The sequence below is a fragment of the Falco rusticolus genome, chromosome 2 (genome assembly GCF_015220075.1).
Source record: "Falco rusticolus isolate bFalRus1 chromosome 2, bFalRus1.pri, whole genome shotgun sequence".
In the NCBI taxonomy this organism is placed as follows: Eukaryota; Metazoa; Chordata; class Aves; order Falconiformes; family Falconidae; genus Falco; species Falco rusticolus.
The window spans coordinates 43,236,765-43,262,589 of record NC_051188.1 but is presented as its reverse complement, the minus strand read 5'-3'; the positions used below and the strand labels follow the sequence as shown (position 1 = coordinate 43,262,589).

Here is a 25,825-nt window from a genome sequence, read left to right as displayed (position 1 = left end):
GCTTTACCAGACTGGCACAAATCGCTTTTGCCCTTTGATATAATTAGATTCAGGGACATTATAATCTGCTTCTTTAGGGCCACACTATGACACCTGTCCTATGCAAGCTTTCTAAATTATGTTGTTGTGATTGCTTTTGATAAGCCAACTGTAGTCACTGGCCAAAGCAATGTGTTGAATTACTTAGGATTACTAAAGAGCATCTTCTCATCATACGTGCTGTAGAGTCAGCTGTTCCAAGAAGTGATTTTTATGGTTTTGAGAAGTTGCCTCACTAAACCTTGACCCAGTGTGCTATATAACTAACTGATTTACATGGAAGTTCTGGAGGTTACTTCTCACTACTCATGTATTACACATGGGTTAGTTGCCTTTTTGATCTCCATTAATACTGTGCACTCAGAGATGTTCCTCAACTTTATGATTGGGGTTTTTATCCATTTATAACTTATTGTATGTTCCTATTCTATCAAAATAACTCCCTCACTGTATCATATTGTACACATCTTACAGAAAAATATCACTGAATTGGATCACATGGTCAAAACAAGTTTACCTCTCAGTATGTTTAATCATTCGAAGTATATTACTGTAACATGTTTTAATCCTTATGTTTATGCCTGTCTCATGAAGTGACCTTTTAGGTAGTGAAAAACAATCGGTTTTTTTCTGCTGCTCGTGGAAGGCAGGTATTATAGAAAGTTTCCTACCCCACTTACGTTGCTTCTCTAACTGGAAGATTAGCACAGTCACTTTTCATGGCGTTCTGGTTTGCAGTGGTATTTTAATGTTGCCCTGGAAAGTCTTGTCTGGCAGCCATGGATACCAGCTTCTGTAACCGTTAGTTGTATGAGGTAGGTGTATGTTGCATCTTGGCTACCAGGTGAATAGAAATGCATTCTGCTTGCTCTGTGGCTAACTGAGCCATCTCTCCCTGCCTCACTTCTTCCAAATATTCTATTTTAATTGGTTATTATGGGTTATTTAATTAATGATTGAGTCCCAAACTCACCCATGTTTCATCTTTCATCTTTAATTTAGAAGTTTGGATTTGTATTTATTTGTTCGATGAATTTGCATTGTTTTAACTCACCGACAATTAATTGGACAGCCTAGGTCAAACTCCTGGCAGTGTTTTTTTCCCTGCATGATCTCATTCTTACTCACTGTCTGAGGCCTCTTTCAGCTTGATCATGGAGGGAAAGGTATGCCCTCCAGCATGACATAAAGCCCCAACCATTTCAAGATGGCTGTTTGAGACTGAATGTGGAAGATTTCAGCAGATGGCTTCTAATTACTTGAGATATGCCAAAGTGCTGTAAGGAGTGTTTCTGTCTTCAAACCTAAGGGGTAGCTGTACCTGACACAATGTGAATGGCATGTGCATTAATGTACCCATGTCAGCGTTTATTCCATCTACGGTTTCTGCCATGAGCTTTATCACAGATCATGGTCTATGATATGAATGGAACTTCCTTGAGTACTGTGGTAATAGGGCTATAACTAATAAACCTATTAGAGAAAGTAGAAGAAAATCCTACACTTTTTAATGAAAAGTAGAAATAAAGAGACAATCTATATTCATACTCATTTTATCAAGAAAGCTATGGAAACTTTGTATTAAAAATATCATTTTGACCTTTTAGTTGAGTTTATAGGCAAGTCCTTTTTTATGATCGCAAGCAAATTTATTATTTTTTCTAAAGATGCAGGGAAATTACTGTTACATTAGTTGCATTAAATGAGAATTTTGAAAGAGAGATGTCATACTCACCTTACTCACACTGTTAGTCTCAGCAAGGTCAAGGGACTAATTGTGGACCCAGCCTGCCCTAAGCCAGTTGCAGTACGTAATTGCATGCTGCCCTGGGAGCAGCATAAGAAGGAAATTGTGACTTGAAGCGATTCTGTCTGGTATTCTAGGGGGTAGGGTCAAAACTGGCCTCAGTGTCTGCTCCCTCCCTTCCCCTACCGGTGGGTGGTGAGTCTGTAGAACTCATTTCCCCTCCTGGGCTGCCATCTGTGATACGATAAACTGATTCACAGAAGAGAAATTCAGAGTTTCTTTCGGAAGGTTTGTGTATCAAACCGTTCTGACCTACATATTCATTTACATCTCTGTTCACATTGTTTGGTTTATGTGCTGAAATAAAAGTAAGAGTTTCATATGATAACATGCAGATTTTTTTCCTCCATACAAGCGTTTTTGTTTTGTATTGTTTTTAAACTTCCATGTAGGGTCTTATGTTAATCAAGTAGTAAACTTCCCCCTGCCCTTTTTGGTGCTTGATATACTAGTGATTTAAGACAGCATGAACCATTTTTCTAAGCAGCTTCTTTAGCCACAGAAAATGGTCACCAGCTAGAGCTACTTACACAAGGCATTCCAAATTCCTATGAGTTGAGTGGTGTATATTTTGGAGTGCTTTAACCTCCTCACTTGAATTAAGAACTCCCTTTAATTTCAGCCTCTTCCAGGAACGTATCCATTTCCCTGGGAGAAAACTAGCAGTTTCATCTAGTAGTAGCTTGTACTGTCAAAAAGGTGTATTAGCGGAGGCAGAATCTAGATTCCTGTATGTGACTGTGAGCAGTGCGTCACCCCTGATCTCTTGGCAGTCTACAAGTGGAGGATTTGAAGCTTTTAGTTGCAGTGCATTCCCTTTCACCACAATAGAGATTTCTTTGAAAGTAAACGCTTTTATTTCTGAGTATTTAAAAAATAGAGCATTTGCCCTGTTTAACATTGTCAGTGACTTAGTTTATGCCACTTTAGCAAAATATAATGCAGGTTTCTCCCCCTCCCCCCCCCCTCCGCCCCCAGCCCCCACTCCTCAGATTCAAGTAACACTGGAATTCACTTCCCTTTCCTCTTGTTACAGTAAATAAAAAAATAATCTCTCTTAAAATGGTTCTATACAAATCTGAAATAAAAAAGGAAATTACAGATTCTCCCACTGTAATTCAGCTTTTTAACCAGAATAAATACTGGTAATAACATCAGGCATAATTGAAACCGGCACAGCGAATTTCCCTTTGAGGAACAGTATACAGTTATTATTGCTTAAACACTTCAGAGGAAACACGAAGTTACATGGTTTTTCTTGCTTAATACACGGAGAGGTTTGTAGTCAAAGACTTGGGTTTTTTTCTTTCTGTTGCCTGCCTTCTCAGGTCTGTTAAATGATGCAATTTGGTGGTCTTCTTAGGCAGTGGTAACAGAAACAAAGGTTCTTTACTAAGAATTTCAAATAATCATGTAATGTCATCATTTCACTAGTGTTTTATTTCAAAAAGCACTATTAAAATAATACTGAAGTAGACCATTTCAGCCATATTCTAGTGCCTGTCTAGGCAGTATGGGTATTGATTACTATATGCCTATTCATAAATTATTTATATTAATAATATTGCATTTACTTGAATCATAAAATCCTCTGCAATAAAATAGTTTGACCAGGGCTCATTGCACTCTGATTTCCACAATTAGAAGTCTGCATTTTATTTTTCTTACAGACATTCTGTACTCACATTGCTGGAGCCCTTCTGTACTCTGTGTCAAAGAAATGTATATGCTTATAAATGAAAACCTGTAATTTAGGTTTAGTGTTTTATTTCTGTATGTTTATATTTACTTTAAATGTTCAGTAACAAAGATACAGCTCCATAATATAAATAACAGCTCAGTAATACCAATAGTTACAAATTTTAGTAACTAGTAGGAATAGTGAAATTTACTTTTATCAGATGACCCATGAACAATCCACTCTGCACCACTTAGGTGTTGCTTAGACTTTTGATTAAAATCTTGATGTCCCCTGGGAGGAAAGGCAGTATAAATACATGCATAACAAATGTGGTCCTTGAACTTTTATACATCTGTGTACATTGATACATGCCAAACATAAATTTATTCACCTTCAGGCTGCTGCAGAGACTCTTAGATTGTATAGTCTACAGAGGTTACATAGGAAGACCTTTTTCTTACCCAACTCCCAGACCAGCTCTTCAAGAGGCTATGCTTTGCTGGAGAACACAGTGCTGGTGGCATGTTTTGAGCTTGCCTCTCTCTGGCTGTGGGGGAAGAGCCCACTGAGCCTCCAATGTGGCCTTTCTGCATCCCATGAAGCAAATCTGTCCCTGTGCATGCTGCTTGTTGTACAGGTAGTTTGGGTAAGGGCAAGAAAAAATTCAGCAAGGTCTTCCTTTTCTCTGTCATTTATCAGGAAATAGGAGCAACCTTTTGATCTCCCTTAACTATCTCAGCAGTCAGCGTATTTATATAAATAAGTATAGAGTCTGGGGCAGGTACAGAACAGTTGCAAGTCATTTGCCTGAAAATTTTTTGACACCATGGTGATTGGAATCTCCTGCTTTCTTAAGGTTTAGGATAAAGCTTCACAACAATGTAAAACTTAGTCAACAAGGTGTTTAGACATGACAGAGCTAAACCCAGGATAAATGTCCAGCTGCACCCCATAAGCAGGTTCCTGTCAGGGCTGGAAGTGCAGCCATGCCTGAGGAGGTGTCCCTCAGCCAGGGATGCTTGCCAGGCTGCAGGGGCACCCACCCAGCCTGGGTATTACGGCACACCTCAGGAGGGAATGGGTATTTTTCTTCTCTTTAATCTAAACTGAGATGCTGAAATCATCACATATTTGTAGCAGATATTTTTAAGAAGTATGAATGATATCAGGATTAGTGATAGAATTGAAAGAATTGACGACACTGTAGATGGCATAAAGAATTATTTCAAGCTACCTTTAGAAATGTAATGCATTGAACAAGAAATTTATCAGGAATAGATTTTTCTCAAGTGTCAGCCACATCAGCTGGCACTTGCAGCGTACTTTTTGTGCAAGTCATACTGTAAACTGAAATGCAAAGTACATATGGGTAGGAAATCCTTTTCCTGTGAATTGTCCAATCAGTCTTGCATTGTTTGAAATTACCATCGCCGCATACTTATCTTTTCATTTTGTATAGGAAGATTGTGAAACTTTGAAGAAGCAGCCATTAAATCTTTATTTTCTGTTAGTTTTATCTGTGTGCTAGTATTATTTTTTTTTTTTGCAGTTCAATACCGAAGTGAGTCGTGGGTCTTTTCTGCTAGTTAAGTATTTGTGAATATTACCAGAAAGAAGTGATGATGTCTAATAAGTTTGGTTTTATGTAAGTGCTGTTCTAAATTAACTAAAGAGTAGGATAAAAGGTCATGAATTACCTTTAGCAGTATCTGCAAATATAACCCATTCTGCAGTTTCTGTGTGTAGCAGGCATCTATACTCGGAGACTAAGTGGTGAATAAGAGTCTGACTATCAAAAAGCAGTTGCTGGGATCTAAGTCACAATCAATCTCTGTACTGATAGTTTTGTATTTGAGTAGTAACTTGAACCTTATTTGCCATAACATAGCTACGTGCAATAATAAATACCTTTGCAATTAATTCTTATTTTAATTCTAAGTAATTGCATCTAGCAGATGCTTTGATGCACAGAAGTATCATATAATCCATGTAATTATAGTTTGTGTCTATTCATTTATTAGCTACATTTACAAGCAAAAAGTAGGTTTGTATTTTTTCAAAATATATGCTTAGTAAGCACTAAATCTAAGACTTATAAAAACTTTATCAATATGTTCTAATTAATATTTGCTCTTTTCCTTAAGCTATTATAAGGATACTTAATGCACAGCCTAAAATTAGAGTTGACAATTGCAAATACAATCCAACCAACATAGTAATAAAATCAATACTTACATTTCCCTTGGGGCCACTATTTACTGTTTGCTGTGCCATTTCCTTAATGGAATGGCAGTTATGTTTGCAGAAACCTTGTAACTACAATTTTTATATTTTAACTAAAAGCAGCTTTCCTGAAGTGGTATGATTAAAAAAGAATCTGGAGTTGCTTTCAGAAAATTGCTGTAAACATTTTGCGGCTAGTTTTAACAAAGACTAAAAAGGAGCATCTTTTCATAGTAAATGTCACTGAATTCTAACATGAATTATTTGTAATGTCTAAACTCCTTTCATTTGCATTGCAGTAGACATTTGCCTTAGTCTTGAAATACTTCCTTGATTAGTTTTTACTTTCATTTACTTGGTTCAAATTATTCTTAATCACTGGAAACTCATTCCTGTGTGGAGGTCTGCAATGTACAAAGTGTACAAGGGAGTCTGGCAGTTTATTTGACTTAGCAAATTAAAATAATGGAGGAAAGTATGATCTTCAAGATGAGTCATCGCAGCTGTTGCACAGATCTAATTCTAGTCTTTTGACTTGGTGCTTCTTTCACTGAAGTTTGTCATTATCTGGCAGGGCAGCAAATGTTTCTGTGCCTTGGAATAAACTGTATAGTGCAGAAAGCTAATCCTAAACTACTTTCACTGCTATTCCGCAACTATTATTTGAATAGTATTCATATAAGCAGTTCACTTGTAGTCTGCCTCACTGTCTATTTATATTCACTGTAAGCACACTGCATGTTAGGAATACTTGAATATCCATTCATATGACATTTCAGGATCTGCTTTTGTTCCATTTGTGACGATATGCCAAAATTGCAAGATATGGCATACAAAAGAAATTTTGAAATATATTCATTTGAAAGCACTGGAATTAGAAATGCTTTGTTTTAATGATGTGGAAAGTATACATATATTGAAAAGTATCTAAGATATATCTAATATATCTATAAATGTGTAATATGCTACAAGATTCAGAATCATAAAATCATTTAGGTTGGAAAAGACCTTTAAGATCATCAAGTCCAACCATTAACCTAGCACTGCCAAGTCCAGCACAGTATAAGCCAATACATTAATTGAAAAAGGTATTTCAAAAAATTTCTGCAAATTAAGATCACATAAAATGAAACTGCTGTGCAACACTAGCAGTTTAAAGATAATGTATCTTATGAAAGTCTAACACTTAATTATGTAAAATGAAATAAGCATGAAAATTATAATTGAACTGTAGTCCTGATACATTCATAGAACAACCCAAAATATGCTGAACTGAACTAAAAACATACTAGAACAAAATGGAAGTTCAGGACAAGGTACTTCAGTTCTGAATGTTTTTATAACTTTTACATTACAAATGTTACTTAAATTGCAATGTTCCTAGTAACTTCTCTGTTAGGATGCTTTTAAAAATCATGTTGGATCTCACCTGTTACACATATATATATAAGAAGATGCATATATGTATACATAGCACAGTTTGTGTATAGGCTGTGTCTTCAGTAATCACTGTTAGAAATTTGTAAAATTTTAAGCTGAAATTTTTATCTAAAATATCTCTCTTTCATGTCTACCCTCAGGCTGTTATTAATTGTTCTAGGTTTCAACAGCAGCAATGATTCAGCTTCTACAAGGAATGAGTCAGGAGAGACTAGGAATATATTTCAATATTCAAATATTTTCGTTTGGTTTAATGCTTCTAGAGCTTTGGAGAAAGGAGTTAAAATTTGCCATTAATGTGATACTGAAATACCTGGTCCTGGTCACTTGAAAATAATTCTGAATTTTGCTAAAATAGAAATTTCTGCAATTGTGTTTCATATGCCCATTAGACTTGTTTAGAAACTTTGTGATCTCCTGCAGCTGCACTGCCATGGTCCACACACACAAGTCTCCATGATCCTGCTAAACCTGATCACCAGTTTTGGAAGAAAAGAACATTATTTTGGAACTGCTAACTGTTGTTGGCTAAATTATATTGGTACTAGCATTTTCAGCACTTTATGGCTGTTACCATGGAAGAGTGTCTCACATTGGGTTTTTTTGGTTGTTCTTTTTTTTTAATATTATTTGGCAGGTGTAATTCCCTGCACTTTACTAATACAATGCTTTATAACATCCTTCAAGGATGCTGTATTTCTTGACAAACTCACTAGGTTGTCCAGAAGAGGTTACTAAGATCAATCTGACTTCCACACATACCAGTGAAAAACTTTGTGTTAATCTGATGGAAGCTAGATTAATCCCATTATCATTAAACAAAACAACCAACAAACAAAAACCCTATGTGCTTGAAAGTTTCACCAAATATGCTTTAATTCTTTGAGTCTTAGAATTTATTTTATGCAAACCCACAGTACTTAGTGGCATCAGCAAACTTCATTTTCATTAATATTTGGCTGAAGTAATTGTGTGAACAGAATCCTAGACCCATTCAAGGAAACATATTTTGAAACAGGATATTGAAAATAAAGTCCATAGGACAACAAAAGTCAGTTTACGTGCTGATGTCAGCATTTGTGTGTGGTGATAAGGCCAAGCTCTTTTCATGATAAAGATAAATTCATATCCAAATCTTTAATAAAAAACAAAACTGATGTTAGCTTTTCACATTAAAGTCAGAAGCGTCTGTAACTCTTCCCAGAGACTCAATTGTTAGGAACAAAAGTTATGTCCTGTTAGGAAAAAAAAATTAATCACTCAAGTTATTACGTAGGGTGTACTGTGTATTCCAGGCTCAAGGTTTATACTGAAACCTTTGAAGAGGCTGCCCATACCTACCAAATGTTGTAATTGATACAGAATCGCTGCTATACAACAGCTGCAATAACAAGGTGCTGCTGCCTTTACTTTAATCTACCTTTCTTTCTGCAGTTAATATTATGTTTTGAATTTATTCTTTTGTAGATCTGTGAGCTATCTTTCTTATGGAAATTAATCTTTTTAAAAGATTTGTACTCTCATTTTCAAACACTAATACATTCATTCAAGTATCCCATTATTCAGAACCAGCTGGCTTTTTATCTAGTGATATTTACTTCAAAAAGCCAAGTTAAATGGTATCATAGATTAATTCTCAGGGCACAGGAAAGCTTTTTTAGAGAAAAAGAGATTTGGTAATTACTTAGAATATCGCAATAAAATCACAGAACATGTCAAAAATGCGTTATATAATCTGTCATAATATGAAACTTCAAAAAAGTTAATTCACTGAATTGAACATAATATGTGGCATCAGTATATGATTTTTAAGTGGAACATTATGTAAGGATGAAACTTCGCAGTGATTTATAATAAGCTATGTCATGATTTTTGGTTATGTATTTTTTCTTTGCAGAAAGCACTGAAACTTCAAAAAGGGCATTATCCACTGAAATTTCTTACATAAATCAAACTCGAAATAAGACACATTTTACAATTCAATTTAAGATCCCACAGAGACAATAATGTTGCAAGCTGTGCATTTTGCAGAGTAATATAGTAATGTCTAGTTTGCATTTTTGAAAAACCAAATTAATCACACTTTATTGAATATGTTGAAGCAAACCTAAAATTCATCTATTATTAAAAAACTTGTGCAACAAACACAAACTATATTTTATACATAAAGGACAAACTCATTTATTCATTAGGTTAAAACACTTGGCGTTTGCATTTTGTAGCTATGAAAAAAATGACATTTGCTACCTGTTCTCCTTTTTTAAATTTTTCAAAGCATTATGTTCAGAGTAATTTGCTTGAAAAATTGTACTAATACTTTAACACAGTATCAGTCCTGAAGACTGTGCAGAAATCCCTGTGGAAACTAAGGGTAGTCTTGATCTTTAAATTTCCTTTTTTAGTGAATCACTTAGCAGGAAAAATACTCTGTTATCATATATCTCATATTTATATAACATATTTTATCCCTTTACAGATTAACCACAAGATAATAAAGTTTTTAGCCAATTTTTAGCTTTTGTACATGCTTTGAGCTGACGTGCCTCAGCACTACTTTGAATTAGAACTTGTATCTCTGTGCTCAGCTGTGCTCAGACTGGTACATCAAAGCAACCAGAATGAAATTTGGGCCTTAGTCAAGTCTCAATGACTTTAATGGAAACAGGATTTCTGTCTTAATCTTTTAAAGGGAAGTATATTTAAAAATGATTTGTAGATGTTTTCCTGTTACAGAGTATAATTGTGGAATTAAGAATTCTAGGTCTTGCAGGGCCTGTAAGCTGTATGCCAAATTTGTATGCCAAACATCAAGTGCTACTACTTGTAATTCCATTTCTAGGAATACTACTCTTAAGTTATTCTAGCCTTTAGGCCAAATTTTATTTCTAGCATTTGGTTTCTAGGATAATTGTCGTCTGTTAATGATTTGTCTGTATATTTATGTCTTGATGATTTAGATGTGAGAACTGAAGCTTTTTTATTTTTGTCAGAAATCTTTATTGACTATACACTAGACAGCTTGTTTACAAAAGCAAAGATTTTGAAAAAATGTTCAAGTTCATTTCAAAGACAAAAATCTTAAATCAGAATTAAAAGTTTTTAAAATTTGGAGAAGCAGACACAATTTCTGCATATTTTTTCCTTGAGTATCGGGAAAATTCTGGCCTTTGTAGCAATATTTTAGTTCAAGGTCTATGCCTGAGGAGTTTTCAGTCTAAAAATTGTTGCTTTTCTTTGCTTAAGCAGCATGTATTACAAATGATCAATTCACTGGTATTTTCTTATATGTAAGCATAACACCCAGTTTGACAACACATGATGCACAGATTTTTTTCTTTGCATAGAAGTTGTGTTTGACAGTAGAAGACATCTTAGACCCCATGAGAAGCATTTAAAGAACATTAATGAGAGCATTATCAGATGAGTTTAATATTCAAGAAAATGACATATTTTTGTAGCCCGATACTTGAGAAGAATCTGCTGTGGTTTCTTTATATGCTGTAATGAACAAAGTTGAGATTGGGTTGTGCTGAAGGTGGACAGATTACGACGTCTCTGACATTTCTCCTTTATTAGTGATAATCCCAGTATACCAGTCCTTGAACATCAGACTGTCTCAGCGACCCTTAAATGATATTTGGGACTCTGCTTTGTCCAACACTTTTATCAAAGTGCAGACCTGCAAACCTATTCTTAATATTGTAACAGGGACATGAGAAAACATGCTCATCTGCTCTTGAAGGGACATCATGGTTCCTTGGGTTATACCAAGAAAATGCTTGTGGTAGAAGCTAACAGTTTTTCAGAATAACTCATTCAGCATCATGGCTAGTGCTGTGCATTAAAGAAAACACTAGACAAAGATTTACATCCAGATCCTTCTCATCTGACATGAGGCAGCTAAAAATTAGCAGTGCTGACTTTTCTGTAGTCAATAATGCTCCATAATGATGGATTGTACACTGCCAGCTCCAGTGTGGTAGAACAGTTTTGAGGTGCCTGGCCACCATAATAGAATTCAGACAACCAGCTAAGGTGTTTTCATATGGTTTCGAGAAACTTAGGGTAAATGATGATCTAGAAATATCTGATACTGAGCTGGTCAATGTAAAATGCTAATGCATGGTAACATCTTGTTTGTAGGGCTTAACTCTAAGAGACATAAGTCTGAGATACTTACTGAAGAAACATTTTTATCTGTTTGGTGTGCAGAGGACCAAACACAGACTTCTGAGAAGGCATCTAGCCCACCTTGTTATTAGATAGTAACCACTGGTTATATACTAGTCAAAAAACTTGCCCAGAAAGCAAGAGACCTGGGAACAGAGGTTATCTTTGTAAACACTGCACCCCCCATTTGGACCTGAAGAGTATTATTACTAATTTAGACAAGGCAGGGTGAAAGACAAGTACTTCTTTTGTCTATGTATATACCTGTTCTCTCTCCTGTTATGTACCTCTCCTCATCTCTAACCAGCTGAATTACTGGTCATGAAGAAAGATTGATGGAGCTAGGAAACAGAATAAGAGATGTGCTTATGTCCTTTCCTGACCACTGAAAGAGTCTACCATCCCAATTTTTACTAGGTGAGATGGATCGGAGGTAAATCTCTTGCTAAGAATTTCGCCTAAGACACAATTAGATATATTATTTAGGGTACAATTAAAAGGTGTATGTGTTCTTCACAAACTGGGTTGATATAAGATACTAGAATGACTAGAATGACTATAAATTCATGTAGGGTTGGTGAAGTTCACAGTACTAAATCTTGGTATAATAGCTTAGGAGAACTTTTTACTAGAACTATTACAAAAAAACCCAAACTACTCTAAAGCCAATATTGAATAAATTATTGTAATATGCTGTCATTTAACGATGTCAAACACTGGCTTGGCTCTTTTGTCTTTTCCACAATAGGTTAAAATTTTTGCCACTAGAGGTGGCTGTTGGTAGCAGTGGTCTAGGCCTCTTCAGAAGTAAAAATAAGTATCTTGTTTTAAATAACTTAAAGATAGTGATGCCTTTCCATTTTAAAAGTGATTCAAAAATGCCAAAACTAATTAGAAAGTAGTTACCACCTCTCCCCAAAAGAAATGACAAAAATCCAAGAAAATATTTAAGAAATTTACTGTTTAAGATGTATCACTTTCATATTCCTACCCTCTTAATCCAATTTCATACTTTCGGCTGCCTTTGCATTAAGGTTTTGCCTTTGATCATTTTTGAAAGGCTCCAAGTCAGAAAAACAGCAGCAGTTGTGAACGTAATAGGATATCAATATGTAAATAAATAAGACACTATTGGTAGGCTAAATCTCAAAGAGAAAATGATCTGTTTTGCATAAACAGCAGCAATTGTGAGAAGAAATTATAACAGATATACATGTGTATGTAGCTCTTCCTTAGTGAGTGAAATTCCTTATAGTCTGTTGTCTGTGTGTATGTACTGTTTCTTACAGTATTTTCACAGTGTAAAGCCCATTTGGGCCAGGACTGTCCACATGCTTTATCACATATCATTACTACTACTGCTACTGTTACTGCTAGTCATACTAGTTGTTTTTTTCATCATCATCCTGAGAAAATAATAAATTGTGAGCAGAAACAGTTTCAACAGCCCAAGAATGAGATTCAGGATCCATGAACTCTTAGATAAGATTTCCTTCTTTAAGTAGTAGAATGGCACAGTCATGTGTCTTGGGACATGGAAATATAGAAAAAACCCCTAAAGGCTTAAGTGCAAATGAAGTTACTGTAGCATAATGAAGTACTGAATAACAGCTGAGCTGTAATAATGATTCTTATTCTGTGTTGAACGCAAGTTAATATATGTTAAACTTCAATGAAGGAAGCATGATTCATGGTACGATTTTGTTTGCTAGGCTGAGCAGACTGGATTTTGAGCTGGTTGACATATATGCTCCATATACAAATCCAAATGTAGGAAAAGAGGATATTTTTTAGTAACTTTCTAGTGAACAATTTTTTGTACCATGTATTTACATGTGTAGTTTGTGTGTGTGTGCATGACATAAAGGTAAGAGATGTACACACGGATAGATACATGTGTTCTGTAACACTGAAGTGGTGAAGTTGTATACTTAAAAGCTAGAAAAGCTGCATTTTTAACATTAATATTATTCTTCTTATTGTTATTTTTATTTTTATAATTATCATCACTGTATTGCTTTGAAGCATGAGCCTATTACTGGCTGCAAATTTACAAAAAGACTTTATAACACCTAAAAATTATAGACTATATCAGAGCGGTCATGAGAGAGCTAAATCAAACCTGTACAGGCAACTGAAGAGTAAGACAATTCCTTCTGAAGCTTTCGGTTAGCATGAGCTTCCGAAAGGAGGAGGAGATGGCTTTACAAGCCGCAGAGCTCATGCAGTCTTCTGACTTTCCTCCATCAGTTTTCTTGTGTGGAAGAGACATGGCATTGATTTGGAAACCTCTGTTCCCATGGCAGGGTGTGTTCAGCCCTGCACTGCACATCAAGCCAGAAATCTCCTTTTCCCTGGAGTTACTGAGACTTTGCTATCAAATTTGCTTAAGACTGGCTATTAATCTGTTTATTAATAAGGACTGATTTTTGATAATTTATCTTTGTTTTCTAAGAAAATATCTAAAAAAATCAGAATAAAAATCTGAAGAATAATGTTTAAGAAAGTATTCTGTGTGCAGCCTGTTAAGTGCATGTACTGTTATGAGGTTGTGCAGCATTTGTGCTGGAAATTAAAATATTCCTCTTTAGTTCAGCTTTTTTTTTAAAAAAAAAAAGATCATCAATAACAATGATTACCTGTAATATGTTAGCCTCCCTGCTTTGCATTTTCATCCCTGGTGCATCTTTTTCTGAAAAGACTCAACATGACTTTAGAGCGGCCTCCTCCCTTGATTTTAGTGCTTCAAGGCCTGTGTATCTTGCATCTTTTATTTTTCCATACTGTAACACAGCTGAAACACGTTGGGCAAAGTGGTCCAACTACTGGTATCTATCCTTCTATTTACTGAAGACATTAGGAAGCTTGGGATTGTCACTCTATGCACTTTATCTATGTGTACTTTTTGCACTTCAATATATTTACTGAGGATTTTCTGCCTTTTTTTTCTGTTAGTTTATTGTATTACAGGACTATCGGCTGTACTTAGGTGTCCTGAAAATCTGCAGAATTTTTCTTTTTGTGTTAAAGGCACAGTAAAAAGGTTAATATTTTTAAAAACTTTTTGGGTCATTCAAGATAATTCTTTAGGAAAAGATAAAGAAAAGCAGAAAGATAAGTTACTGAATAGGGATAGGGTGTATTGCTTTGGTTTGCTTTTCTTGTTTGTGAGCACTGCTAAAACAGAATTAGACACTGTAAAACTCAGACTAGGCGTAGTAAGGGTCAAAAATCATGGTCCAAACCAACTGAGAAAGTGCCTACATCAGACCAGTGTAGATGGAAAGCACAAACTCCCATCCAAATTTGTATTTTCTGCAAAGCTTAGGCCCATAGACCTGAATAACAGTGCTGTCACTTATAAGCTCAAACCTGCATCTTCTGGATCTGTTTTAGTTTCCACTGTACTAGAAATGAAGCCTGTCATACTGAGCCTATTATACTGATTTTATGGAGAAAAAAATTGAATGAACATACCTTCTTTCTTTATAAACTGAAGCAACAGGGTATCTTATGCTAAGACAACTGAAATCCATGTTTCCCAGAAAGTGTTCTAAACATGAAGTTATAGACTACTTTGCTGGGCATGTTCCGTCTCACCTGGTCTTTAAGCCTACAGAAGATATTCATATACACAATTACATACAATGAGGATATTGAGTAATATATTAATTATCTATTAAATGGGAATTTTTATAAATTAGCCCATACAATAGTCAAGATGTTCACTAAATAATTTGTGATGTTCATCATGTTCGAAGAGAGATAAAGAAAATGTAGTTTTCTGCTGATTTTGGTTGACTTCTGATAGCTCATTAGTCTTCGTATTATAAAAAATCTACATCAAGGGATTAGCTGTAGTTCTAGTTTTCTGCTCTGAAGTTAACATATTTGCTCAGGTGTACCTGACAGTAAAATGTTGTCCAGTTGTTATTTTCCTGAATACAGTGCATACAACTGCATCTATTTTTTTGTTTCTTGGTGATGTGACAAATTTACTTTTACGTGTCTAAATTGCATTATCTTCTAACATCATATAACCATAGAATAAACTGTATATTATCTATGAAATGGTAACAAGTTAGGTACTTGTGAAACAAGACAAATGGAAAATCTATTTTTAGGTAAATGTCACCCAGCCTGTAACTGACTTGCTGAGCTTTCACTTGTGTTGGATAATTTCATTATTAATTAAATGGAATTTTAAGAAAGCTTTTCCTGTGTTAGTATTTTCAGTGAAATAATGAAGGATTAGTATAAAATATAACATGTATTCCATGGGATTCATTGTCACAGTAAAAGCATCCTTTCCCTTATTAGTTTGTATAAATTCGGTGTTTTCTGGTTCATGATTAAGCATATACTCTGATATTCAGCATGAAGAATTCCATCTTATTTCCTGGAATTACCAGTTTGTGCTTCAGATTTATTTATCAGAACATAAATACAGAAAGGGTGAGGAAAGCAGGTACATATCTGGCTTACAGTGCCAAGTGCAGTTGCCATTTCTCTGCCACTGCCAATAGAAAACTTCGCAATAATATTAAAACAGTGAATGAAGCAGTCACCACGGCTTAGGCTAAAACATATTTTTCAGATTTCTACTGTTCTCTGCAAAGAAGAAATGGTATGTGATTACAAAGGTTCTCTTGGCCTCTCCTTTATGTATTTCTGTGGGAAAAATTTTATCAAAGAATAGTCTTTTTTTGGTCTTTTTTTTTTTTTTTCTCAGAATTTGCTGCTATACTTATTTATGCTCTGTTGTGATAATAGCAGAGCTACAAATACCAGACACATCAGCCTACTATGTTAGAGAAAATGGTAAAAACTTTCAATTTTCAGGCCACATTGCTCATGGCCTATTTAAGAGCATAAGCATGATTATATAATCAGAAAATAATGAGGCAAGGGTTTGTGAGGAGAAAAAAAAAAGAAAAAACAACACCTTATCTAGAGCAGCATACAAAGTATTCCACAGAAGTCTTGTGAAACTTATTATTTTCTTATATTGTAGCTCTTGCTCTCCTGATATCTTTGTGATATCAGAAAAGGCAGCAATACTTTTTTTTAAAAAAAAATATCAATAATATTAGACAGATGATACTGTTCACACATGGCAAAGGTCTTTTTCCTTTTAATGATGTAGCAGTAACATAGAGGTCTTATGAAAGTGCCTTTATCTGTAGGTGTCTGTACAGTCTCACAATGTTCATATATTGCAGGTAAATACTACAGCTGATTTAGGGGACTGACTTGTTAAAAAATGGTATCACAAATTTATAGCAATTCAAAGTCTAAAACACCAGGATTTGATTTGGACAGTTTTACGAAGAAGGTTCCTCACTGTCAGGATGCTAAGATTACTGGTTTTTAGCACACTGATTATGCATATTTTCCAGTGGACATAAATAGCCTAGCTAGTGAATGGTCCACTTCAGAAAAATGAGCCCACACAGCTGATACTGATGCTTTGTTTGGTAATTGTTGCTGAGATACAAATTATTTCAGCAAACACAGACGATAACGTCAAGATTAGGGGATTGAAAAAAGATCAGTAGTACACAAAAAGGAAAAAAAAAAAGTATTCTTTTAAATTGCTAGTAAAAACTCAGGCTGTCTTTTGTGTTTTTGTTATGTGATATCAGTTGTGTACATAATAGTACCTGAAACCATCCTGAGCCAGGGCTGGGATTCATTTGCCTAAAGACAGGCTTGAAGTGTTCTCTGGGATGCCATAAAATATCCAAGTTTTGCACATGAAAGGAAGAGGAAGACCCGAGGGCCTGGCAAATAGCCAAATTTTAATTTCTAAGATCCACCTGTAATCAAGAAAGTTTTGGCTTAGTTGCCTAGACATAGATATGTGCTACAGTCTTAGACACCGCTGAGTATCCTACCTGATCTACATCTCCAGAGAGCCATGAAGTCTGCAGGTGCAGTGTTGTACTAACCAACCCTGTAAGACATCTCTCAAATTATTTTGGCCATTTCCCGTGGTATGTACTTAAGCTGTTGAGTGGAGTCTGTGAGAAGGGTCACTGTAGTCCCTGTAACAAGGAGGTTTGGGTTCAGCTGACCAAAGGTAGGTCAGCCTCCCACAGACTGAGTTTAGCAGTCCTCCACAGCCTGTTGCCTATCACAGGAACTAAACTGCTCAGTTCACATTGTAGGAACCAAGATTTAGACAGACTAAATCCTAATGGGGACAGAATGAGAAAGGAAAAGGAGTAAGCAAGTAAGAGACGTCATTGTAAAAATTAATTTGGCATGTTTAGATCAGGGTTTGTTTGTGAGGCTGACATTGTACAGTTCAGTTTTCTGCTTGATTTTCTTGGCTGCATTACCTTCCAGTCCAGAATTGTTTCATTTATTATTATCATCCTTAGCTACCTAATTGTGCTACTAATGAATACAAATAATCCAGGCATCAGGCTTTTACAGACTCACTTCAGTGTACAAATAACGGTTTGTTGTGTAACTGCTGATTATGGGAGAAGGTAACTCACATTATGGACAATATGTGCTGAAATGTTGGTGATGGGGAAAACATTGAATTCTGCAGTCCACCTTTTAAATTATGAAAACATATTGTAATTTTTGTTCCATCAGGTTGTCCACGATGAGTAAATGTGAGACAAGCTGAGCCCAGTTTTTAAGCATGTGTACTTGCATTTGGAACTTCTATTTCAATTTTTTGAGTGCTCGTATTAGCACTATTGCACATGAAATACATAGTTGGCTACCAAATTGCCTATTCAAGTGCACATGTATGGGGCTTGAGCACTCAACATTAAGCATTTGCATTTCAAAATTGGATCCCTTGTGCTTGAAAGCCTTGAAAATGCTACTCTATGGTCAGCCTAGTGCAGCGTCAATTGAAATGCAGTTTGAATGCAATGTAGAGCTTCCAATTGCTGCTTCAGAAAGTGTTATGCTGAATCTGGAACACTTTGCATAATTTAATTAATTATGCCACTAAAAACTGATTTTCTCTCAATTTAAAGCAAACAGCTTTTATGAGGGTGAACTGCAGCACCCAGGGATATCAGGTGTCCAAGCTTTTAATCCTATTACAAAGACTTGACAACCACTGATGGAAACTGGAAAAACATAAGCCTCCAGCAGGGCAACAAGTGAAGAGGAAGAAGGCAACAGATTTTTAATACTCTTTGAAACCACTGTAGACATTAAATCAAAATCAAATGTAAAAAGTGACATAACCGGTAGCTTGCACTTCGTGTGCAGACAGTGAATAGTGTCTAAGGAATAACACTTATTTTGCTTTGACATTAATGAAAATAACTGTTTCCTCTAAGAGGAAAATCGTTCCGCTTAACTAACATGAGAAAAACACAGCAAATGGCCAAGACTATTTGTATCTGTGTCTGTCCACTTAAAGCATTCAGGAGTGCAACAGCCTGTAGTTTGAAAGTGGTTTCCAATGTTACAGATTGGATTCTGTCTATGAATCATTTTCCTTATAAACAAATGTCAACAGACAATGCCAGACTATGGGTATTAAAGAATCTGTCACTGACTAAACACTAGCCTCAAAACTTTGCTTTTGGAAGCTTATCTTCTTTCTTCCAGTTTATTACTTGGTTTGACATCACTCTAAAACAATAGGCACTGTAATTTTAAGGCAGGAGGGGGTACTGATTTAGAAAAGCTCTAATTTCTGAGCGCATAAACGGTACCATAATTGGCAATCTATGACTGACTGTGCAGAATTCTTTGATCAGGTTAGAAAGGGTCACAGCAGAATTGACTCCATCTCTGTATCGAACATCAGCACGTAACATGAAATTAACTGTACTGTAGATGATCTTGCTAAAAAATATGTAAAATATCTTATTACTGGGAATTCACTACATTATAATTTTTTACATTTTATAAATGCAAACATATTGCTTTGCTATAATATTAATATATCACGTATTATAGATACAATATATAATTATTAATATATATTTATGTATTATATGTGTTCCTTTATATATTTGACATATATATATTTATATATGAGACAAGGTACACCTGTCTTAAAGGAGAAAAGAATCTATGCACAGGAGTCAGTAGGGCTCATTGAAAGGCCTTGAAACTAGATTTGAAGGAGGAAAAGGGTAAAACCAGGCTCAGATGAGTGTGGGGGTAGCATGCCAGTGTTCAAGGGATGATATGCTAGCGAGGTCCTTTGATCTGCTGTCTTAGTGGAGGTATGGGATGGAAAGCCATGTGGCAGCAAAGATGCAAGAGTTATTGATGTGTTAGGAACCACAGAAGTGCCTGAGAATGGTCATGTAGGAATTAAGGCTTCTCCCACCCAAAAGGTGGCAGAATCAATAGCCCAGCTGAAGTGCATCTGCACTAATGCACTCTGCATGGACAGCAAGTAGGAGCAGCTGGAAGCCATTGTGCAGTAGGAAAATCATGACATAGTTGCCATCGCAGAAACATGGTGGGATGACTCACACATCTGGAGTGCTGCAATAGATGGCCATAAATTCTTCAGAAGGGTCAGGCAAGGAAGGAGAGATGGTGGAGTAGCCCTGTATGTTAGGGAGTTTTTTGACTGTCTAGACCTTGATGATGGTGATAATAGGGTTGAGTGCTTATGGGTAAGAATCAGGGGGAAGGCCAACAAGACAGATATCATGGTGGGAGTCTGTTACAGACCACCTAACCAGGATGAAGAGCAGACAAAATATTCTATAAGCATCTGGAAGAAGTCTCACCATTGTTAGCTCTTATTCTAGTGGGGGACTTCAACTTCCCAGGTCTCTGCTGGAAATACAATGGAAAGGAAGCAGTCTAGGAGGTTTCTGAGGTGTGTGGAAGGTAACTTCTTGACACACTTGGTGAGTGAGTCACCTAGAGAAGGTGCCCTGTCGGACTTGTGGGTGATGTAATGGTCGGAGGCTGTTTTGGGCACAGCGATCACGAAATGATACAAGTTTTAGATTCTTGGAGAAGTAAGGAATGGGGGTCAGCAGAACTGCTGCCTTGGGCATCTGGAGGGCCAACTTTGGCCTGTTTAGGAGCTTAGTTAACAGAATCCTTTGGGAGGCAGCCCTGAAGGCCAAAGGAGTCCAGGAAGGGTGGATATTCTTCAAGAAGGAAATCTTAAAGGTGCAGGAGCAGGCTGTCCCCATGTGCCAAAAGAGAAGCCAGTGGGGAAGAAGACTGGCCTGACTGAACAGAGAGCTTTAGCTGGAACTCAGGGGAAAAATGGAGGGTTTATGACCTTTGGAAGAAGGGGCAGGCAACTTGGTAAGACTACAAGGATGTCATGAGGTTATGCAGGGAGAAGATTAGAAAGGCCAGAGCCCAAGTAGAATTTAATATGGCTACTGCTGTACAATAAAAAAAAATATGTTTCAATACATTAGCAACAAAAGGAGGGCTAAGGCGAATCTCGATCCTTTACTGGATACAGGGGGAAACATAGTGACAAAGGATGAGGCTGAGATCCTTAATGCCTTCTTTGCCTCAATCTTTAATAGTAAGACCAGTTGTTCTTGGGGTACTCTGCCCCCTGAGCTGGAAGATAGGGACAGAGGGCAGGATAAAGCCCCCATACTCCAAGAGGAAATGGTGAGCAACCTGCTACAGCAGTCAGACACACACACAAGTCTATGGGGCTGGATGGGATCCACCCAAGGGTATTGAGGGAGCTGGTAGAAGTGCTCACCAAACCACTTTCACTCATTTATCAGCAGTCCTGGCTAACCACGGAGGTCCCAGTTGAGTGGAGCTTGGCAAGTATGATGCCACTCTACAAGAAGGGCCAGATGGAGCATCTGGGGAACTACAGGCCTGTCAGTCTGACCTGAGTGCCAGGGAAGGTTATGGAGCAGATCATCCTGAGTGCCATCATGTGGCACGTGCAGGACAACCAGGTGATCAGGCCCAGTCAGCATGGGTTTATGAAATGCAAGTCCTGCACGACTAACATGATCTCCTTCTGTGACAGGGTGACCCGCTTAGTGGATGAGGTAAAGGCTGTGGATGTTTTCTACTTAGACTTTAGTAAAGCCTTTGGCACCATTTCCCACAGCATTCTCCTGGAGAAACTGGCTGCTCATGGATTGGACAGGCGTACTCTTTGCTGGGTAAATAACTGGCTGGACAGCCAAGTATAGAGAGTAGTGGTCAATGGAGTTAAATCCAGCTGGCAGCCAGTCACAAGTGGTGTTCCCCAGGGCTCATTATTGGGCCCAGTTCTGTTTAATGTCTTCATCAATGATCTGGATGAGGGGACTGAGTGCACCCTCTGTAAGGTTGCAGACAACAGCCAGTTGAGGGGGTAGTGTTGATCTGTTTGAGGGTGAAAAGGCTACAGAGGCATCTGGGCAAGCTCAACTGATGGGCTGAGGCCAGTTGTATGAGGTTCAACAAGGAGGAGTCCCGGATCCTGCGCTTGGTTCACAACAACCCCACACAACACTACAGGCTTGGGCAAGAGTGGCTGGAAAGCTGTCTGGTGGAAAAGGACCTGGGGGTGCTGGTTGATGGCCAGCTGAGTATGAGCCAGCAGTGTGCCCAGGTGGCCAAGAAGGCCAATAGCATCCTGGCTTGTATCAGAAATGGTTTGGCCACAAAGACTAAGGTGGTGATCATCCCCCTGTATGAAGCAGTGGTGAGGCTTCACCTTGAATCCTGTGTTCAGTTTTGGGCCCCTCACTACAAGAAAGAGAATTAGGTGCTGGAGTGTGTTCAAAGAAGGGCAGTGAAGCTGGTGAAGGGTTTAGAGCACAAGAGGAGCAGCTGAAGGATCCAGGGTTGTTTAGCCTGGAGAAAAGGAAGCTCAGGGGCCATCTCATTGCTCTTTACAACTATCTGAAAGGGGGTTGTAGCCAGGTGGGTGTGTCTTTTTTCCCAAGTAACAAGCAAAGGGACACGAGGAAACAGCCTCGAGTTATGCCGGGGAGGTTTAGATTGGATATTAAGAAAAATTTCTTCACCAAAAGGGTTGTCAAGCATTGGAACAGGCTGCCCAGGGAAATGGTTGAGCCAACATCCCTGGAGGTATTTAAAAGATGTGTAGATGTGGCACTTAGGGACATGGTTCAAGTGGTGGACTTGGCAGTGCTAGGTTAATGTTGGACTTGACGATCTTAAAGATCTTTTCCAACCTAAATGATTCTATGATTCTATGGTTTTCAGTGGATTGTTTGGTGGTATTATTATTGTTATTATTATTATTGTTATTATTATTATTATTATTATTATTATTAATTTAATGAAGCCCTAAGTACTGTAAAACCAGCTTTAATATTTATGTACACATGCCCTAAGATTGAATGAATAACCATTTGGAACTACCTGTCTTTCTCTATTGAATCTACATCAACACCTACATTTTGGCTAAAATTAAATAACATTAACTAATTTTTTGTGTTTAACTCTCATTTCCAGAGTATTATTTTATAATAGAAGAATATTCAAAATAAGTAAAATATTTATGTCATAGTGGCAAAAAGCAGAAAATCAGAAAAAAGAAAATTACAGGGAAAAAATGTCTTTATCCAGCTAAGATTTAGCTCATTCAATTACATATGTTTGAAATAGGCTCATTTTTTTGAGAGTCTCTTAAGTTCTCAAGATACAAGAAAACATGTTCACTTCTCAGAGGTGATGAGATTCAAATCATGTATTAACTAACTCAACTATGTATGCTGCGTAAAGGTTGTGACAATTTCTTGTAAAATAATAAAAGTATCTGATATAATTGATTCTTTTCATTGTTTCATGAAATTGCTTTGTTTGATTGTAGGAGGGTTTGGACTGAATTTTCATTACCTACTTCTGAACAATTTACACTGGGATTGAGACAGTATTGAGCTAATGAGTTAGAATTTATATTGAGCCTTAACTGATTTCATGAAGTAACTAGGGAAAGAAAATCATGGTAATAATGTAGTATTTTTCATTATAAACTATGTTGTACATCTTTTACAATCAGGTTTTTAATAGATCTAGAGAAATTAAATTGGAATTCTACCAACTTTTGTGCTTTTGTCATCCGATGAAGATGATGTTAAAAAATGTCAAGACTAATGTGCTAATCCTGTTTCTACTGAAGTAAGGAGGAGGTAGTATCAGTTGTTTTTCAGGCCCTGTTGTTCATTAAGTAGTAAAACATATATACAAAACCATTCAGAAATAGGCACATTGCTCTAATCCCTAATGCTAAATAGTAATTGAGTATAGATTAAATAAGTTTTAACTGATGCTATCCTAAAGTCCTTATCAGAAGAAATTCCCATGAAAGTAGTAGAAACTTTCAAAGTCAAGAGGGTGAAATTGTGCTCTACATGAAAAAGGAAACAATCATGTATTGCTGATGGGTATATTAATACTGCTGAGAATGCATGCATATATACATACTTATTAATATATTCAAGCATTGTTTATTGATTGTATATGGTAAATAAACTCATATAATGAGTGTATAGATAACTTTGTATGCATAAACATACATATACTCAATTTCAGCATTATACATAAATATGCAGCATGAGTAATGTAAGTCATCAGATTGGAAGATTTTAAAATTTTCATTATATATAAATGTAAAAATTCATAATGTTATATGATTTTTTAGTATTGTCCTTTAGTAGTACCCTTCTTTTTAATTCTGTGGGTATTTTTTATGAGGAGGACTACATTAGTGAAAAAGAGTATTTCTCAAATATATGAGTTATTGCTCATCTTAGCACTTATTTGTCCACATTCTTCCTTGCTGTTAGTCTATTCCACTCCAGAAGACTGCAGGAATCAATTAATAATCCCTTACTTTTTAATTAATAATATGAAATAAAAATTGAATTTACAAAATAGAATCATCAGACAAACACATATGCATGCATGTTGGTGCCCTCAGTAAATTAATTTTTTAGTTACTTCCTATAATGTTTTATTTATTCACCAATAAAAGAAGAAATATGACTGTAGTTTAAATTTTAATTGGCATAACAGGCAGTATTCTTTTTTTAGTTTTTTTCAGGAAATTATATTCTCTCACACATAAAGCAAATGCCATATATAGTTTTACTTGCTAAGGATGGCAAAAGCGTATGTAAAATATACCCCAACACAAATTTCATGTGAATGAGCACAACTATAATACTTTTAGGTTTGTGTTCTAACTTAACTTAAAAAAGTTATCCTTACATATCTTTTTTCAGAGGGTGGAAATAAACACCTCAAAACTCTTTCCCCCAACCCACATATTAAAAAAAATTATAAAAAAATATAAAATTTGCCACGTGCAGCAAAGGTTAGATTGCTGGCCTTTCTCTCAAATTCAGACATTGAAAATTAGGAGTTTTCCTTCATCCAAATAATGTATATTCATTCCCCACAGGCAGCAGTGATGGTTCTTGGGATAAAGAAAAACTTCAGTCTCCCCCCACCCAAGGATCACAGGCCTCTGTTAACCACCCCAACTTGCCTGGACAGCATAATGTTCCAGTTAGCCATCCTCTCAACCCTCTTCAACAGAACCACCTTCTGCCAAATGGTACGGGTTGACATCTTTCAGCACTAACATCAGCAGTTTTCCAATTCCTGTCTTTATTTTGTGTTTATATAAATAGGCTGTGAAAAATCAAAGATGTGGGAATATTGGAATACTTCCTTTAAAGTGTTATGCAGGGGAAGCAGAGACAATAAAGAACAAATACATATGCAATAAAATTGATACTTAAAATAACTGCTAACCTGTGCATCAGTGGCATAATAATGCATTGCTAAGGCACCTTGCAGCAGATATTAAAAAAGACAATAAACAGCCATTGCTTAGCAATGATATCATACATTACACTGATATGAACAAACTAAGAGGTCTAATAGTCTCTCCTTGTGGCTAGAAACCCTCCATGGTTGCTAGTGATTTACCTATACATATCCCGGAAGAGAACTGACATATAGTTGCTTTGTCCTATAATGTGAACCGAACCATCTTGTCATCCATCACTTGAACATTGTCCATGAGGAGGAAAAAAAAGACAATGTTTTAAAAAGATGCATAAACCTATTTCCCTTTTTTTCCCCCTGCCCAGGATTGGAACTTCCTTTTATGATGATGCCCCACCCGTTAATTCCCGTGAGCCTACCTCCAGCATCTGTCACGATGGCAATGAGCCAGATGAATCACCTTAGTACCATTGCCAACATGGCGGCAGCAGCACAAGTGCAGAGTCCTCCATCCCGCGTTGAGACATCTGTTATTAAGGTAACTATATTAAAAAAAACAATCAAACAACCAACCCAACACAAAATTATAGTATACTCACAACTGTCATAAATATTATAAAGGTGGGTAGGTGTCAAATGTAAGTCATAAAGTCAATATATACAAGAAACCCAACTGTTGTAGCTCTGGGAACACAGTAGGCTGCTGGTGGCCCTTGTTTTCTTCTCAGTTCTCCTCCCCCTATCTAAATCAGTATTAAAATAGT

General features: G+C 36.5%; 1 protein-coding gene across 5 annotated transcripts in view; it reads left to right on the top strand.

Moving 5' to 3' along the window:
* The window catches only part of DACH1 (dachshund family transcription factor 1), a 370,263-nt gene that overhangs the window by 223,791 nt on the left and 120,647 nt on the right, over positions 1-25,825 (top strand). For 4 of the 5 annotated variants that reach the window (XM_037377577.1, XM_037377578.1, XM_037377580.1 and 1 more), the window contains exon 4: positions 25,427-25,599. In XM_037377577.1, the coding sequence (XP_037233474.1) occupies positions 25,427-25,599 (173 nt within the window). Of the gene's footprint in view, positions 1-24,729; positions 24,886-25,426; positions 25,600-25,825 lie in introns of all 5 variants that reach the window. The other variant, XM_037377581.1, reaches the window with a different exon arrangement.